At 33.8% G+C, this 19,162-nt stretch overlaps 2 protein-coding genes across 5 annotated transcripts in view; one reads left to right on the top strand and one right to left on the bottom strand.

Moving 5' to 3' along the window:
• LOC124369786 (valine--tRNA ligase) overlaps positions 1-5,465 on the top strand; it is a 55,727-nt gene extending 50,262 nt beyond the window's left edge. For both annotated transcript variants that reach the window (XM_046827886.1, XM_046827893.1), the window contains exons 18-19: positions 353-522; positions 3,441-5,465. In XM_046827886.1, the coding sequence (XP_046683842.1) occupies positions 353-522; positions 3,441-3,656 (386 nt within the window). In that variant the 3' untranslated portion in view covers positions 3,657-5,465. The remainder of the gene's footprint in view (positions 1-352; positions 523-3,440) is intronic.
• LOC124369796 (tRNA 2'-phosphotransferase 1-like) lies at positions 291-18,340 on the bottom strand. 3 transcript variants are annotated; one of them, XM_046827899.1, is made up of 5 exons: positions 17,977-18,340; positions 16,078-16,338; positions 13,471-13,708; positions 6,465-6,572; positions 291-534 (listed from the first exon to the last, which is right to left on the bottom strand). In XM_046827899.1, the coding sequence occupies exons 1-5, from the start codon at positions 17,977-17,979 to the stop codon at positions 518-520; spliced, it is 627 nt and encodes a 208-aa protein (XP_046683855.1). In that variant the 5' UTR covers positions 17,980-18,340; the 3' UTR covers positions 291-517. The 3 variants fall into 3 exon arrangements, with proteins under 3 accessions (XP_046683855.1, XP_046683864.1, XP_046683870.1); XM_046827908.1 differs by having other exon boundaries at positions 18,054-18,340; XM_046827914.1 differs by lacking the exon at positions 17,977-18,340 and adding an exon at positions 17,613-17,888.
• Between the last annotated feature and the right edge of the window lie 822 nt (positions 18,341-19,162).

Here is a 19,162-nt window from a genome sequence, read left to right as displayed (position 1 = left end):
CTCAAAATATTGAGAATGCTATTAAGAATCAGTTCCTCTCTCAAAATATATGGTGTTTGCCTTTCCACATCCAAAAAGGCAGTACAAACACCAAATTGTTTGTTGTTTGCTTTTATAAACAAGGCAATATGATTATCTTATTATGAAGAAAATATTTTAAGCCACTAAAATAAACTTGTTGATTTGGAACTTCCTCAGTCCATATAACTTTCAATACTAAAAAAATCAGAACTAATTTATCAATTACAGTGGTAATAAACAAGATATACAGAGAGGTTAGGGGAAAAACATTAACATGTTCATAAACATTTTATTATTTTTGTAAATCATAATGATGACAATGTTGTTATAGCATATGTCAAGTGCAATGATGAGATTGTGAAGGACACACTAGTACGCTTCTCACTAGCGATCACGACCTTAGCGTACTGCAGCCAGCTCAACCTCACTGCTACTACTCCCCCAGCAGGTTGTGCTATACTCACAATATCCGAGAAGTGCGAGGTCCACATCAACTTCAAAGTAAGTTCTCACCTTAAGCAACAGTGGGGGAAAGTTTCAAAACCAACTGAGTTAAATAACTGTCTAAATATTTAAACGTGTTTCAGGATTACTATTGTGGAATTATGCAGTGAAATTTAAACCATTACATAATTTTTATATTCTCTGATGGAATGTGCATCAGAGGTTTCTGTTTGTTTTTTTATACAAAGTAATATATAAAGAAACTTTATCATGAAATGCAAGCCATGAGCGGGACAGAAAAGCTGAGGAGAAAGAGTATAGTTATAATTTAAACATATTAAAATTGTTATTAAAATAATGGTAGGATGCATTCTATATGAGGAATTTAATCTCTTTCCAAGAGAGTTCTTGCAACGACTGGATAATGTGCCAGAATAATCCTGCAATCAAGTCTGAAGGTCTTACCACTCAATTGAGCCAGGATGTTGAAAATTTTACCTCATCTCTGACCATTAGTCAAGATTAAAAATGGAAAATTGAAGAAAAACTTTGTTATTGAATGATATTAACTATCTAATTTTTCCAAGTCCCATATATTGACTAAAAACTGGGAATAACTAGGTTCCCAAGAACACAAAAGATCATCATTTTCTTTATTGAATCATAATTATTGTTATCATTATTATTTCACTGTGCAAAGGAAAGTATATATTTATTAAGTCCCTAACTTTATATTAAGAAAACATAAACAAATTATATTGATTATCTTTATTAGTTCAGAAGGTACAAGCATTGTGTTCCTCCCATAAACCATTACAATTTTTGCTAAACTAGATTGTCCATGAGGCATGAGAAATCAGAAATTCCGAAACTATAAAAGTGTTAAGGAAGAATAGTTTTAATAAATGTGAAGTAAAAATCCTTCTTGTTTATATTCGAGAAAATTCTGGAAAAACAATAATTTCTGTGCAACCCTTAACTTAACCCTTTGGATGCCAACGTACCGGTATTACGGCCGTCGGCTACTCAACTGAAAATCGCCAACGGCCGTAATATAGGTACGTCACGTTTTTCACCTGTAATTTTCTTATAGTTCATCTTATTGCCGCGAAATTTTGACTAATCGATAGTCGATTAGTTGCTTTGCAACCACAAAGTAGTTAATTCGTTTATGGACTGTTTGTTTGGTCGTATTTGAGCTTCGCAGCTGTTGAATTGTTTGGTCGAGATTGAGGTTACGTTCGTGTTGCTATGCGTTGTTTACGTTTGTAATTCTCTCATTACTTTTGTTGTTAGGGCATTTTTACTATGCCCCTTTTATTAGATTCATTGGTACTTTGGGATTATACAGACCACACCCAGAATCGTTTTTTGACATTTAGCTTCAACTGATTAATAGATTAGCGTAGAACAATATTTCGTCGATATAAAACAGGAATTGTCTTATCGCAAACCCCTTCCCATCCTCAGACAGTTGACATTTAACTTCTACTGATTACTAGATTAGCGTAGAACAATATTCCGTCAGTATAAAACAGTAATTGTCTTATCGCAAACCCCTCCCCATCCTCAGACAGAGGTCAAAGTCGAGCGGTGTAGTAGATAACGTGATTGCAGAGTCTCGCCGCCCGTTCGCTTTGTTGTACTTTCGTATTTTACCCCTACATTTCTCCAAACACAAAAATTCAACAAAAACAAACATTACCAAACAAAAACTAAACTCTTGATTGAAAAAAAAAAACACACAAAACTTGTCATTATTCTTGATCAAACTCCGCCACCCAAAATGCGAGTGCCTCCGGCCGAAGGTGCTTCCGAAGCTCGCGCTGATGTCAACGAAAGAAAAACATCCCTCGAGATAGTATCTATCAGTAAATATAATTCTAGAGGGGCTGATCAGAAATATAAATTGAATTGTAATGGAAAGGCAATTATGTACCGTGCAAAAAACTTAAATAATCATGTGATGCCGCGCGGGCCTGCCGTAATCGAGATTCTCGAGAAAGATAAGATAACAGCGACCACAATACCTGGAAATGCTTGTTGATTGATGGAATGTTAGTTCTGTTACTCAAATACATCGTTTTATAATGTTCTAAGTTCATTGAAAAAAGTTTAAGCGAATCTGACCTCATTAACAATTGATAATCTTTGTAAGTTTGTAATTTTGTAATTAAAAAGTTGTTTTTTCGTTCTACAATGTTTGTTTATAATATATCTATAAATTTATACATTTGTGTTTTTCATAGTGGTGTGGTTGGTATAATCCCAAAGTACCAATTTGTATAGTGTCAAATATTGATTTGTGAATATAGTGTAACATTACATACAACGTCCATGCAAATTACAAAAACTGTGCCCGTGTCACATTTAGTGAAAAAAATCATAACTGGACTTCTATATAAGGTAGACTTTTGAAATTTTGTAATTAGGTTAAGGGTTAGATATAGTTTACTAGGATATAACAGGAAATCAGCATACATTTTCTTTTAAACCACTTATTTGTGCTAAAAAAATGTTTTTTGGAAATTTTAATTTTTTTTTCTTAATTTTTAACTTTTTTATAAGTTTAAATTACATTTATGCAACTAAAATTTACCAACAGAACAAGGGCATTTCATAAGCAAAATAATGGTAAAAAATCATCAATATCTGTTAAAAAATAAAAAAGTTATGATACATTTAGTGAAAGCTTGCAAAACTGCTGTAAATGCCCTTGGCGTTTCTGGGTAGTACTTTTGGAAAATGGGCTGGCATCCAAAGGGTTAAAAGAAACTACTGACCGATCCTGTTTCGTTTAATATTTCTCTCAACATTAAAATAACACATTCTCCATTATTATCAACCAAAAAGCCATTTACAATAATTAAACAGTCTTGTACCATACAAACTTTCTTCAAAGGAAAGAATATTAGTGAGTAGAAGTGACTAATATATTTGTTAAACGGAAGATTAACTAAAATGAATTATTGCAGGGCCTCATTGACCCAGAAAAAGAGCTTATTAAGTTAGGTAAGAAAGAAGAGTTTCTCCAGCAGACAATAACCAAACTGGAACAGTCCATGGCAATGGTAGACTATGAGAACAAGGTGCCTGAAGATGTGAGGGCTGCTAACCATGAGAAGCTGATAGTCAGCAGAGGCGAGCTGCAGCGGTTGATACAGGCGATGGCATCCTTGCGCACTATGTAATTGAAGAGAGCAAACTGTGACTCTGGTCTAGGTGGAACAACTGTCACGAGGCCAGCACTAATATTTCTTTTCCTTATAGGAATGATATGAATACAATAGGACAACATTTGTCATTCTTCAGAGATACAAGAAATCAGTAAAACTGTGTTTAGAAATCTGCATTTTGATCTACTTCTCTGGTGGTTAACTAGCCTAACATATAAGTAGAATCTTGGGTAATGTAAACAAATCATACTAAAGCATTCTTACACACATTAGTCAAGAATCACACAAACCGTGTTGTGTGTGCACACTATCTCTAAAATAAAACAAAAACCAACTATTAAAAACTGAACTAAAAAATATAGGTCATAATAGGTTTGCACGTTAGGCTTGGTTATCCACCTGTGGAACAGATCAGAGTGAACATCTCTAAATTTAGTGTTATTGATATCTTGTATCACTGAACAATGGCAAATAACTGAAAAATTCCAGTTATGTTCACAATCCTTCTATTGTTAAAAACACTAAACAAAGGAATACTATGATCATGTAACCTAGAACAATTGACCGCTATTAATTGTTTGCAATGTAATTGATCATAGCACCTTTTACCTTGTGCTGTACTGACTTTCCTTCTTGTTCTGTTAATAAGATCTTGCATAATCCTCCATATGCATGTACAATAATACTACAGATCAGATGGACATTTCATTTTATGCAAAACATATAAATATAAATTTCTGTACAAAAAATACTTACTAGGGTTTTCTATCTTTTGAAATCTTGGAATCTCATTAGGGTAAATCACAGTATGTTCTCTAGTTTTAAAACAAAAAAAGGCCTAACAATTGTTGAGTTGATACTTGTTCATGTAACAAAAATAAAACACTACATTTAGAGGATTGTAATCTATTCTTTTCAGGTCTCAAAAAACCATAACGCATGTGGTTAGCATTCTAAAAAAGAAATATGTGATGATAAACTTGTCCAAGCTACGTGGTCAACCCCTGAGGTTCGTAAAATAGGTCTTGGAACTGCGGTTATTAAGGTGACGATTGTCTAACTATCTGAGTGGCCTTGTTCCTAATACAGCCAGCTTTAATGTTTAGTTAAATTGTACAAATACAAATTAAATAATATTACTCAGTTTGACGCAGGCACAGTTACTTCCACAATTAAATACTATAAATTACAATTACCATTGTTCGATTAAATTAATTAGTCCAATCCTAATCGACACTTGACCTGTCTACTCCTGATCTTTCCAGAAAATATTATATTACTGTTTGATCATAAATCAACCCTAGAAATAAATCATCAATCGGTCAGCCCTAGACCTTGCCAACACCTCTCCTTGCTCGTCCTAATAATAATTAACACTGTATTCATATTACTTTGCTGCCCTAAATAATTGTATTTTATACTAATTCTCATCAGCCTTATTTTATCAAAATCACTTTGCAAAATGTTATATTAATATGTTTAAAGAGGAATCTTATTACAAATTCAATATCTCTCAAAATTGTTTAAAGGAAATTAAGAATTATTTGTCAATAATTAATCTAGCACTGTTTTTGAATTATAAATGTAAAAAAGTATCATAATTAATCCAATTATGTAAATAATTTTATTTATTTGTTATATAATTTCTCTAAGAATATTTTGTGTTTGTTATTTTCTCGTTTGGTGTATAAGATTATCTCTAAGTTTGGGTAAGGTAATTTATTAAATATTTGGATACATTTTGTACGAGACACTATGTGTCATGACTCAGGTTAGTGAATTAGTATTATATTTGGAAATAAAAGTGCCTGGCACCAGAGAAAACTTGTGTTCTTTATAAACACCTCATTAAATTCTATAGTAATAAAATGTTCTACTGTTTCATGTGATAAGTCTGCTGATTGTGATGCTATAGGCTTGGTTTTGAATTTACTAGAGTTAAAATTAAATGGAATGAATCAATAATTGTAATGACATTATGATAAATACACATCAATAAATTATGGGTGATTTGAGTGTTTAGTAATTACAGATTATTTTTCAAATTAAAAAGTGATTCTAACTTAAAGCAGCCCACACCAAAATAGTCACATGGTGGCTATTGTGATTTAATCTTCCCTCTACACATTGCACCCAACACTGTTGCTAGTTTTATTTGTATGAAAAAAAAAAAAAAAAAAAAAACTGATTGGTCTCAACATTACAGAGCAACTGATAGCAGTGATATGACAACAAAGTCTGAAATGTCATCCAACTATTTTGGTGGGGGCTACAAGCTTTAACACAATCAAACTGCATTCTGCATTTATTAGAGAGGGTTGAGGACATGGTTAATAAGGCAACCATGCAATAGCATATACAAATTTTTAAAAGACAGAAGACTTCAACAAAGGGAAAAATAAAAAATGTTTAAGTTGACATATTGTAGTTCATGAAGAGTGTGCATTAAAAATATTTTGATTTTGTTCTCCACAACAGCTTCTATAATCTCTGTTTGAGAACTTTCTAAATGTCAAATCGTAATCTAGCAACAATAACCCATATTAACATTTTGGCTATTATATGGAGCAGTTTTATTCTTGAGAACAATCTTATGGGTTCCTATTCTACCTCTAGTAATGAATATGTTTAATCTCAATTTACTGGCGTAGATATATTGTCTAATGTAAACACTTAAAACAAACACTTAAAATGTATTTAGTTTTGGGAACAGTATAATAGCCTTTCGCTGAATAGAAAAGACTGTCAAAAAGTCAAATGAATTAATATCAACATAATCCTAGAACTCATTACAATGCATAATAATTTGTTAAGTATTGTTACCTGTTCTTATATCCTTTATTTTTAAGAAATATTTTGGTTCAATTAATCCTGAAGAATTGCCTTCACTTAATATTACATCATTTGCAGATTTGAAGAAACTGATGCCACCTGAAAAATAAGATAATTACATAAATTAGCCTAACTAGTTTATAAACAAATTTAATGGTGCAGAAATTTGATAAAATCTAAAATACGTGAGAATGAATTTGTTAAGCCTTTAACTGTTGTAGCTGAGTATATTCGCAAGCAGACTAATTGCCATTACTGCTACTGTTAAGTATTTTCACACTGCGCCATTGGTACTCTGGTGAAAGTCACTTGGGCTATCTAGCTGTGGCATTCAGTTGTCTCACATAGTTTCCAGTTTGTCGAGGGATAGGGCAACATGAGTTCACTTGGTAAGGGAAACACCTTGATATGATCTGGTACATGTGTATAGTGCTGTGTTTTGTAGAATACCATGAACTAAAAAACTTCTAGAATTATTTTTTTAAATGTATATTTTACAGAAGTTTATATTTTATAATAAATGTATATACGACTAAAACAAATTATTGTTTTTGTTACATTAATATAGTTATTTAGTAAGACAACTGAGGAACAAACTCTTATTTATATCCTAATCAAAATAGGCAAATATACTTTCAAAGATTTTGTACAGATTAAAATCAAAATATACAATAAAATAATCAACAAAATAGACTTATATAATGAATATGGTTACTTTTCATTACCAAAGGTGTAAGAGTTCATCTGAAAAAACTCAGTTCAACTGACTCGGTCAGACAATTATAGCTTTTAAGGCCAAAAATAGAAAGAGAGTTACACACATGTTGGAAAATCATCTCTCTCTAGTAACTGTCACTTCAGAGAGTCTGCTACCTAAAGTAATTGAATTATTTGGCTCTTATTAGTGAAATGTAATGTAAAGGAACTCAGCAGATTTTTATTTAACTTGGTTCCGATATCATAGCTCTGCCGTATTAACTCTAACCAGTTATTATTCCTGAGAAAAGGATTAGAAAACAAAGGATAAGAGCAAATCACAACAGTGTTATTTTAAAAAGTAAACAGACGAGCTTACAGATTTTACTTTGAAGTAGAACAATAACTTTGATGGAAAGTTGCTTACTTTCATGCAAGAGATTTGTACCGCAGATAATCCTCATATTTAGTCATGGTCTGTTGACAAATAAAATCTGTTGATAATCAATGGAAAAAAATAATTTTTATTATTAATTTAACAGCAAAAAGTAAAAAAACTTAAAATTATTATATTGAATTATTATAAAGGCCACTAGCGTCATTTTTAATTGTACCAAGTGCCTTACTACGAATATAATATGCCTAACATGGTAGTACAGGTAGATTATACGAGGGTCATCCATAAAGTAACCGCCGTTTGGGCGTGGCGTGATAAGTAGTGGGGGTAGCACCGCCATTCTCACATCGGTGTGCGTAGCCGTTCAGTACGCTTCTAGCTGTGCAAGGGAGAGTATCGTGCGATCGCGCGTTCTTTTGGTACAACGTAAAAACATGAGCGCCGTGATAGAAAATCCCGCCACGTGTGAAGTGCGTGGTGTAATAAGATTTCTGTGGTCGAAAAGTTACACAGCAGCTGAAATTCATCGTGAATTGAGTGCGGTGTATGGCCCAAAAATTATGAGCGAAGGTGTAGTCCGTCAATGCAATGGGGTCATACCGCTTTGCCAAGCAAGCCGAAGAAAGCTCGCCAATCTTTTTCAGCGAGAAAATTGATGGCTACAGTTTTTTGGGATGCTAAGGGCATCTTGCTCGTTGAATTTATGGAGCGTGGTACGACCATTACAGCTGCAGCTTACTGTGAAACCTTAAAACGGCTACGACGAGCGAATCAAAACAAGCGTTGTGGTCTTCTGACATCTGGTGTTGTGTTTGTCCATGACAACGCCTGCCCTCATACAGCTCAAAGAACGACAGAACTTTTGAAAAAGTTCAAATGGGACGTTTTTGACCACCCCCCCCCCCCCCCTACAGCCCGGATTTGGCTCCCAGTGATTTCCATCTTTTCCCGTACATGAAGCGGTGGCTTGCATCTCAGAGGTTTGCGAGTGATGAAGAGCTTCAAAACGCTGTAACATGTTGGCTACGTTCTCAGGCGGCAGATTTTTTTAAAGACGGAATTTAAAAAACTGTTAAAAGATATGATAAGTGCTTGAATTTGTATGGTGAATATGTAGAAAAGTAGAGAAAAGCTGCAGTTTTAACATTTATATAATCAAATTTTTGTATCTCAACTAGTTTATTTTTTATTTCAAAATGGAGGTATCTTTGTGGACAACCCTCGTAATATAGCCTGTTATTTTAATAATTTTTACACTTTTCATAAACATGCACCTTGAATAGATTGTCTACTAAATTACATTTTCAATTTATAGTGCATTTATTATTATTATGTTGTTTTATTTCAGCTTGAAACATTTTGATACAGTCATATAAATCTCCACCTGTTAACGTTAATTGGAATAAAAGCTAATATGGACAAAATTCATGCAAACTCCAAATTATATTTTTAAGTTTTCATCCTATTAATTGTGAGGAATTTACATTACATATTATTTGGATATTGTTCAATTTAATAAACCAGGTACATGAATTCAAACATTTCAATACAATAAGATTTCTGTCGTATTTAAATGTACTAAAAAAAAACTCTGTGATCCTGTGGGTTTTAACACTTTAGCTGCCATGTGTATTAATATATACACACAACGATTTCCTCTCAAGCCATGTGTATCAGTCTGATACACAAAGAAATTTTCCCTCTCTGGCCAAGGTAAACTGCTATGAACATCACACCAGGCCATTACTGTTTTTATGAATAAAACATAAGAACATCCCCTCTAATTTAGTAGATAGCTGAAAAGCTGGCTCAAATTGTATAAATAAGTTACGAGGGTCTTCCAGAAAGTAAAGAACGTTTTGTTATAAGTCAATAAAAACAAAAGATAAGAGCATGAAAATTTATTTATAAATACTTATAAACTTACTCTATTTTTCTACAAAATCGCCGGAACTGTCAAGGCACTTGTTGTAGCGTGGCACCAGTTTTTCTATACCGACGTTATACTGTTCTGCCGCCAAGGAATGAAGCCACGTTTTTACTCCTTCTTTGAGGTCTTCGTCACCCAAAAAGTTTTTTTCCGCCTTAAAACACTTTCAACTTTGGAAACAAGTGATAGTCACTCGGAGCCAGATCTGGACTATACGGAGGGTGTCCGAAGATTTGCCATTTGAAAGAATTGAGTTCTGCTTTGGTTCGTGCACTGCAATGAGGCCGAGCATTGTCGTGGATCAGCACCACTTTCGACGACAGCATTCCGCGTCGTTTGTTCTGAATAGCGCGGCAAAGCCGATGCAAGGTCTCGATGTAGGCCTCTGAGTTGATTGTTTCGCCTCTCGGCATGAACTCCACATGGATTAGGCCTTTTCAGTCCCAAAAAACTGTTGCCATCAATTTCCTGGTGTTCAAATTTGGTTTTTCTTTCCTGTTTTTTGTTGGTGAATTCGAGTGATGCCATTCCATTGACTGGAGCTTTGTTTCCGGGGTTCGATAGGAAACCCAAGCTTCGTCACCCGTTACGATGCGGTCTAGAAACGCATCACCTTCTTCGTCATACTGAGTCAAAAACTCAAGAGCTGCTCCCATCCGTTTAGTCTTGTGGACATCAGTAAGAATCTTAGGCACCCAACGAGCACACATTTTCTGATAACCAAGACGTTCAGTCACTATTTCGTGCAAAAGCGACCTTGAAATTTGTGGAAAAAATTCCACTAGACCACTCAAAGTGAAACGACGGTTTTGTTGAATTTTTCCATCAACTTTCGCTGCCAACTCGTCAGTAACGAGTGACGGCCTTCCACTTCGTTCCTCGTCGTGCACATTAGTTCGACCTTCCTTAAATTGAATGCACCATTTTCTCACTGATGACTCGTTCATCGCATTGTCACCGTAAACTGCCTTAATTTGCCTATAAATTTCAATATGTCGAACATTCTGTGCATTCAGAAACCGTATCACACTACGCAGTTCACACTTGGCGGGATTTTCAATTAACGCCGCCATTTTAAACTTTCACAGGAGACGCAAACGTGACCTCACGGTACTCAGCTCACACTGAGGCAGAAGGTGTGGCTAACGAACAAGCTATCTACCGCGGTGGTGGGGGAACTGCGCCGCCCGTGATGCGCAATCGTTCTTTACTTTCTGGAAGACCCTCGTATTTGTACTACAATGTTTATCGAAGTGATACACATGGCCCTGTACATAAAAACATATGTAAGGAAATGGAAGGAACATAAAGAAATGCTAATTATTAGTTAGGATGACAAAATATTTCAATTATCAGATTGTAAAATTATAATGTGTAATAATTAAGAACGTTAAAATAACATTTTGTCGAAAAGTTTCTTTAGGAAATACTTGTTTAGGAATTAAAAAATAAGCTTCCAAAAGTAATATTGAGAATGTCACTCTGAAATATTTATAATAATCATGTTATAAACTTGTCAAGTGTTTTCGATGGATCTTAGCTTTTCAGAGTCGATTTATGTTTATCATAAAAACATGCTAAACACATAAAGTAATTCCAGGACAACCACCACACATAGTGTACACTTGTTTTGCTTGTTTAGCCGCAGTTGCTCTGCCAAAGCGTTCCGTCAGTTTAGTGTAACACAAAGTACACTGACGGCTTTTACGTTCTTCAGGTTTCAGTAACTCATGCTTACGAACATTGGGATTTCTCGGAGTATTATGACCAGTTTGTACTGCCTCTCCAAAAATCATCGATGTTGCTAACTTCTCGCGAAATTCTGTGATTTGAACTTTAGAGTTGTTAGTTATTATCTTGTACAACGCATGGGCATTCACTACTGCAGTATTAGTAAGGAGTTCTATTGCCACTTTTCGATACCACTCCACACCTTTGCGAACTGTTGTGGCATAGGACGCTAATTGGTCTGAAACATCAATGTAAGACTTGACAGTGTTATACTCCAATATCGTTGATGGTTTCTTGATGGGACCCCCGTCGAGATGGCACTTCAATCAAGATAGGGACAGCCTTTGTTGTAAGAAATAGCACATCTCTCTTATCTTTCCATTTGCCTACAATACAATTCTTATCACTCTGCAGTGTAACCATTTCTCCTCTTGAGAGCTTAGCAGACACACAATCGGTTGAGGGTTGTATTTCCTTTTTTAGTTCAAGGTGCCTATAAGGTGGGTTTCTTTTTTATTTAGCTGGTGAGCCAATTTTACACTTGTGTAAAAGTTATCAGTCACAAGAGTTCTTCCCGAGTTAAGTAATGGTGCCATTAATTCCATGACAATATTAGTAGACAGTTTCCCTGAAGTGGAGTTTTCCTTACCAGCGTACAGTTTTACATTCCACGTATACCCACCTTGTAAGCAAAGTTTGAACAATTTTAAAACCGCACTTATGTCTTTTGCCAGGAATATATTGTCTAAACCCCAATCTGCCTCGGTATGGAATCATTGTTTCATCGATACAAACATTCTCATGGGGAGTGTATGGATTTTGAAATGTACTGTTCAATTTATCAATAAGGACTTGAATTTTGTACAACTTAGGCAAATTAGTTTCAGAAGATTCATTATCTGATAAGTGAAAATTACGTAGCAGCAGCTCAAAACGATTTCGGGACATAATTTTACTAATTTTATTCTCATACAATGGGTTTCTTGACCAATACTTTTGCAGTGACGGTTTTTTGTCCAGTCCAAACCATAAGAGTAAACCCAGAAATGTACGGATTTCCTCCTATTTGTATTTTCCCAAACTTGTAGTCTTGAATGTCGACTAAAAGATTCTTCTAAAATAACCTTTACAATTGATTGATCAGCATATCGGTTTGTTTCTAAAACTATAAGTTCAATAACTGAATCATCTACAAAGATATTGTAGCAATCGAACTCACTTGGGACTTCCTGCAGCTGTTCGATAATGTGATCTTATATGCCGCCAGAAACAGTACAAGGAAATTCATTTAGATTACCTGATACATCATTCCACAAAACATTCATCTTATTAGGTGGTCTTGTACGAGTTCCAACATGACGGGTTGTAGGATTTGAGTCGCATATAGCATCAAGCTCGTTCACTTTGGTAGCGCGTGGTGGTACAGGTTGGCATGTGGAAGGTTGTTGATCGAAATCATCATGTCTTGTGTAGTTATGATCTGTTATAGGCCTACTCACACATTTTCTCATCGCAGGACGACTATCCAATTCACTATCACTAATCTCACTGGAAATGACATATTCAGGATCATCTGGATCACTCATATCCCGAAAGAAACTAAGTTCACTACTTTTATCACTTTCACTGTAATTTTCCTCTAATTGATCAAACAATTCCCTGATCTGGTCCGAGTTAGCCATTATGGAAGTAAAGACAATGTGGACTAACCTAACCTAACCTGAATGTCTTGCTTCTAAATCAAAATGCAAACAATAATTTATAACAGTTGACAGGGAGAAAAATTAGTTGTCATATGATTTAACAGTTCTGCCAACTTATGCATGAATTTTTGCAAACCAATTGTGTATGCCTCTTCTACCAGGCCAAGTGAATTCAATTATGCATGGTTTCTTATGGTAAATATGCAGCAGTTTGATACACAAGGCAAGGAACACTGGAATGATGTGTGCATCAATATGATACACACGGCCTAGGGGTTAGCCTGGCAATGTATCAAAATGATACATATGGCCTGGTGAAATAGTTAATGTAAAACACAATGGCCTAATAAGGAAGTATGTATGAAAACGTTTGGCAGTTAAAGTGAAAAATTACCTCCACAAAAGTGTCAGGTTAATCATCTTACTTTATAAGAAAATTTCGGTTGATACTTCTTTGAAAGTTTGGTGAGATCTGAATTTAGGATTTTTAAAAACCCTTGTATCTATTTAAATTATAAATGAATAGGAATGTTTAGTGACCTAAAATAGCTTTGTCTACGTCAACGTAGACCAGGACCTGGACATTGGGTCTAAGGCCACTGATGATTCTGTGATCTCCGGGCTCATGAGGGGAGAGGTGGATGTGGACCCTAGACATGCGACTGAGGCCCTGTAACCTGATATTTGGTAGAACAGAGTGGTAGGTTCCATGAACCGCCCAACCGTTTGGCAGCTCAGCGGAGCTTCTGATAGGCTCTAGTTCTAGCCCATCCAGGTTCTGGAAAAAGAAATGATTCATTCATATATGATTAATCTATATATACTAACAAACTTATACACAATGTACTGGCATACATTTTTTCTGGAAACCATATGGCCTTAACATATATTAAAAAATGTGCAAAATTGTGGGTGGTGACTAAAAAAACGAGAACCCAAGTTATATTTAAATTAGTCCATCACAAATATTTCAGATTAGTTCACAAAACATCATGTCTAATTTGCATCCATGCCAGAAAAGCTTATACCGTACTGTAGAAAATTAGATTGTGTATAGTACTTTTTCTTCATTATACTAAGTACTTTTATTCATTAATTAAGACTAAAAATCTGAATAACTTTAAATGTAAATAATATCTTGAGCATTCAGATATTAGATCACACTTCAGGCAACAAAGGGAACTAACTACGACTAATCTAACTAACTAAGACAACAATCTGAATTACAGTTTTTAATAATACTTAATATAAACTGATTTATGGATTATGAATATAATACTGTACTTAACTAAATGATATTTAACTTGAATTTTGGATAAAGTGCAGTGACTTTGTAGAGAATGAACTGTTACATTTAAACTAGTGGAGAAGAGAGCAATACATTTTCCCTCATATACTTTGTGAGATGTGTTAATTACTATTTGACTTTCACAGAATTGTGGGACGTTTAATTTATATCAATAATTTAATTTTAAAATTTTCTCTGTTATTACTTCCAGTTATTCTATTTCAACTTTTTAATATGCATTTATTAATATTTAATATGTGTTATGTACAGTACTTAAATATCAGTATAACCTCACCTTTCATCTAATTTTAATTACAGCCTACATTTTTTATCTATCACCAATTATGTTTTTAATGTCCAATTAATAATATCAATCTTGCCTCATCACAGCATGAAATATTTCTGATTCCTGGTTTTTTGAAACAGAAATAGTTTTTTGACCCTCTGTAAACAGTGTTTTGAATAATATATCTCAAACTATTTACTGGAATGTAATTTATCTTAGTATTCAGTAAAATAAACAATAGCCTTAATTTAGAAATTATTTTTTCATTTGACTGTAATAAAACTGAATATACCAAAATATTAATTAATTATTGTCTGTACATTCAAAAAAATACAAGCTGAATGAACTAATCAATTTGAATCTAGGTTTAACATTTTGTTCAAAAGCTGTATGTCAAAATATTTTAAAAGTCTGCTATTATTCAGGCTCCATAGATTTTTGTATCTTTAAAAATTATTTATTACACAATTATGTAACTCCTTGCCCTTAATTACTGCATACTACACAATTTTGAATTTTTGGTAATGCATTTTTAATGTACTTTTTTTATTTGTAATGAATACATATTACTAACGATGAACATGTTTAAATTTTGTAGTATAGGTAGTAGTATTCTTAGTTCAGAGGCAGGTGGTCAGTATATGACTGTCATTTTAAGTTTCACATTGGAGACACTCTTTTTAGATGTCTTGGTTTATCATCTATGGACTAAAGATATCTCTGCAGCAACACCAAAATATATCAAGATTTAAAATCTTAGTATTAGCAGAATTTCTATGTGGTATGAACCGGAAGACTGACATGATAGTTATTTTCCATAGAGACATTTTATGACATACTTATCTCACAGCCAAGGTCATAGTCCAGAGCCAATTTGCATTGTATAAGCTCACAATATAGTTTTTCTTGAAATTTATAAAGGAATTTTTCATATAAATAAAATTGATTGTCAACCACATACAATTTAGTGGAAGTTGAAATTGGAAGGTATCAAAAAGATTAAAAATGTGATATAATTTTTTCTCAGACAGTTTTTTTCAGTTAAATACATTTAAGATCAACCAACCGTAAGATATGCAAACATATTTTTAATCAGCATCAACTAACCATATGCAGACTCTTAAAATGGCAACTCTCAGACTCTATCTAGTAGTCTGACGATGAAATAACTATTATTTATGAGTCTGAAGGTTGGTTTTAAGTGTACCAAGCTAGGAAATATATTATCTGAGATTATCATTTATTTTTTTTTTTTTTATCCCCTCTCATTTCGGCCTCCACCAAAATTACCACAGTTGATGATTTCTTTCCTAGCAAAAATTCCTCTATTGATTTCAAGAAAAATCAGGTTGAGTGCTTATAAATACATACATGTGCAAATAAGTTTTTGGCTACCACCAAAACCAAAACTATTATCATTTGTGTAATAGAACCTGAACTAATGAAACTATTTGGTTATATGTCTAACCATAAAATACTTAGATTTTTAAACATTTAACAGCCAATTTTACATGAAAATATGAGTAATTTGTTTAAATAAATTTTAGAACTTTAACTTATTAATAAAACTCACAGTAATAGAATGGCCTTGATTAGCTCTAATCTCGAGTTTTCCAGTTTCTTTATTAGTTTGAAGAGTAAATCTAATTTTTTTATCAGTTCTCACAATATCTTCTATGTCCATCAAGGTGCACTTCCCTCTAAAGCGTTGATGTTGAAGAATCTGCTCAATGGATACAAACCCATCAGATCCTATTTGCAAGCGTTCTTGTACAGCTCCATGCCTCAGCAACCAAGATAGGGCTTTACTTGTCTGGACCTTCTTGCTGGGATCCTTAAAAATTACCACAAAAATGGCATCACCTTGTTAATAAATGACTTTTCTACTAGTGTTCAACAGAGAATTATTTTGAAGCCTTGATATATGAACCAACTGTTGCCCAGTGACATGAGTAAAATTCTCAAAACTACTATCTACGAAGAGCTAGTTTTAGGAATTCTCTGTATAGGCATAATCTAATAAATAAAAATGAAATGCTGTTCATTGGTAATTGCACCATTTGAGAACGGCTGAACCGATATTTGATATATTGTTTGTAATAATAAAAAAAAATATTTATAAAGAAAAATTTAAAAAAGTTGGAAATATGTATAATTTTACAGTTCCTGTCGAGACGGATATTCTATGGGTTTTGTAGGTAGTACAGGCAGTGTACTGCAAACAGCTATGACAGCAGTATTATCTAACTTTTAATAGATACATTATTGACAATTTCTGTACATTTTTTAAAAACTGATATAAAATTCAATTTGATGGATTGTAAATATATACCCATAAGATACCAAATATTGGCTTCCCTTGACATTATGGCATGGTATATTTACAATAATTGAAGGAATAAAATCTGAGGGAACAAGTTACTCATGTGAATCAATGATCCATTCCCATGACTATAAATCAAAGAAGCAATTCAGTTCTGTATGACTATTGCAAATGAAATCAGAAAACAATGTAGGCTAGGTACCAGACACAAAGTATAATTTTTTAGTGCTGGGAAACCATTGAGAGGTAGCGAGTAGGGGTTGTACTTATTTGCAATGGATACAATACTGATTATATTATAGTATAATATATAATAGTATACAGGGATACAGTATAGGCTATATTAAAATTTATATAATTCTTAGGGAAAACCAAGGAAATTTGGATTATATAGGCTAGCAAGAGATCAAACAGCTAGAGTGTATTGTATCAGATTTACAGACAAATAATACTTAACTTCAAGAATGAAAACTGAGATTACAAACAGGACAGCGAGCTGTCGTGGCTTGCGAAGCTAGGATTTTCTTCCAGATTTAACTGATGATGTGATTGTTTGAATGTTTATGGTTCTGTTAGGCAAATGCCATTAAAATGTACTGTTGTGTTTAAGTTTTGCATGAATACATATATAAAACGTGTTACAAAATATGCCTACTTATGTTTCAAAACTATGAAGCTCCATCATATTATAATAAGAGCTTTCACTAAGAAACGGATTCCTCCCCAATATATACCTATTTAAGATACAAGTACCAAATAAAAGCATAAACTGTAGATAAACCAACCATAATGCATCTTGCCAAGATATCTCTCACCCTCAACAGCAACACACTGCAATCTCGAATAGGCTACTAATGAACTCTTAACATGAACATTTCACAAAATTACTCTAGTGTGACAAGATGCCAAATACATGACAAAGATTAAAATGTTTGTGCTTTAGATTTCTACACTGAATGAGACTGTACAGTAAGCCTTATAAAAGTAAAGTAACTATTATAATTAATTAGATTATTTTATAAGTTCCTTGAGTTCATTTCATAACCGCTACCTGCCCATTTTTTCTCGACTACAATACAGTAGAGGGGTAATTACAATCATTTTAGTCGTGGCATACAGAAATTATTATAACATAATTTAAGAAGTTACCATTAGGATGATGATTTGAGTTACTATTAAATGATTATTTTATTGATGAATGCATAACCTATACATTTATGGTTTACCATGATATTGCTATGACGAATGAGAGGTTATAACCTTCTCTTCCTTCCTACAGTTTTTGTTTATAGCACAACAGAAACATTAACAGTCAGAAAGTAAAGGACAACACAAGTAGTGATGTGACAAGACGACTCGAATACTTTTACTCGGTCAACTCGAGTAACAAAAGTTTCTACGTGAGTCAAGTCGACTTGTATGTATATTGTATAATTATCTTATTCTATTTGTTTACTAATAATAATAATAATGTAAGGGAACCCGAGCTCTGACGACTCGATCCGAATTCATTCTACTTGTTACCAACTTTACTCGTCTGATTCGCTCTGAAATTCGAACTATTTGCGCGACACATCTTTTGTCAGAATTAGTCAATCTGTTCTTAACTAATAAGTGTTGTGTTTAAAAAGTGATCTTTAGTCACTTGTATTTTATAGTATGTATACATGTAATACAAGGTGTAGTATGTATGAAGTATTTATTTTATAGCAATTACATACAAGGGTCAACCTGAAGAATTTTTATTGTTTACAAACACCTACAGTGTCAAATAAAGTACAAACTAGAATAAATTGTAACAAACGGAATGATAATAATAATTAAAAAAAAAAACAGCAATATTGCGACTTAGTTCCGACTTTACTCGTATTCAACCGTGCAGTTCAGCGATTTGTAGGAGTAGAATAAATACGATACTGGTCTGCTGTAAGGTAGGTCCTCAAATGCGATTTGCGGGTAGTGAATCCGAGTCAGCTGTTTCTCTCTCTTTTAAGCCTCAGCGTTATCTATGCTGGCTTCGATGTACACTGTTTTTATCAGCATAGTACACAAATTATCATGTCTATACATGATGGAATCTCCCGGGATTTGAACCCGTGATCTCTCAGATAGAGAGCCGAGACTATGTCCATGATGTCCATTAGTCTACGGAGGAGGACAGTCACTAGTAGTGATGCGCGATTACGAGATGTTACAATCGAAACGTTTCGATTGTTTGGACCTCTCGAGACATTTCGATTGTGATTCCCTTAACGAGAGGTTCTTACCGAGAGGTTTTTGCCGAGATGTTCCTAGCGATTGTTTCATTGCAACACGACATCTCTTCTCGTACCGG

Source organism: Homalodisca vitripennis, chromosome 1, assembly GCF_021130785.1.
Source record: "Homalodisca vitripennis isolate AUS2020 chromosome 1, UT_GWSS_2.1, whole genome shotgun sequence".
Lineage (NCBI taxonomy): Eukaryota > Metazoa > Arthropoda > Insecta > Hemiptera > Cicadellidae > Homalodisca > Homalodisca vitripennis.
The sequence above is the reverse complement of the archived record's forward strand: the minus strand, read 5'-3'. Positions and strand labels throughout refer to the sequence as shown.

Coding starts and splice junctions, on each gene's coding strand:
- LOC124369796 (XM_046827899.1), bottom strand. Junction 13,709..16,077: donor ATCAAGGCCATTCTATTACT/GTGAGTTTTATT, acceptor TTCTTTTTCCAG/AACCTGGATGGGCTAGAACT. Junction 6,573..13,470: donor CGTAGACAAAGCTATTTTAG/GTCACTAAACAT, acceptor CTTATTTTTCAG/GTGGCATCAGTTTCTTCAAA.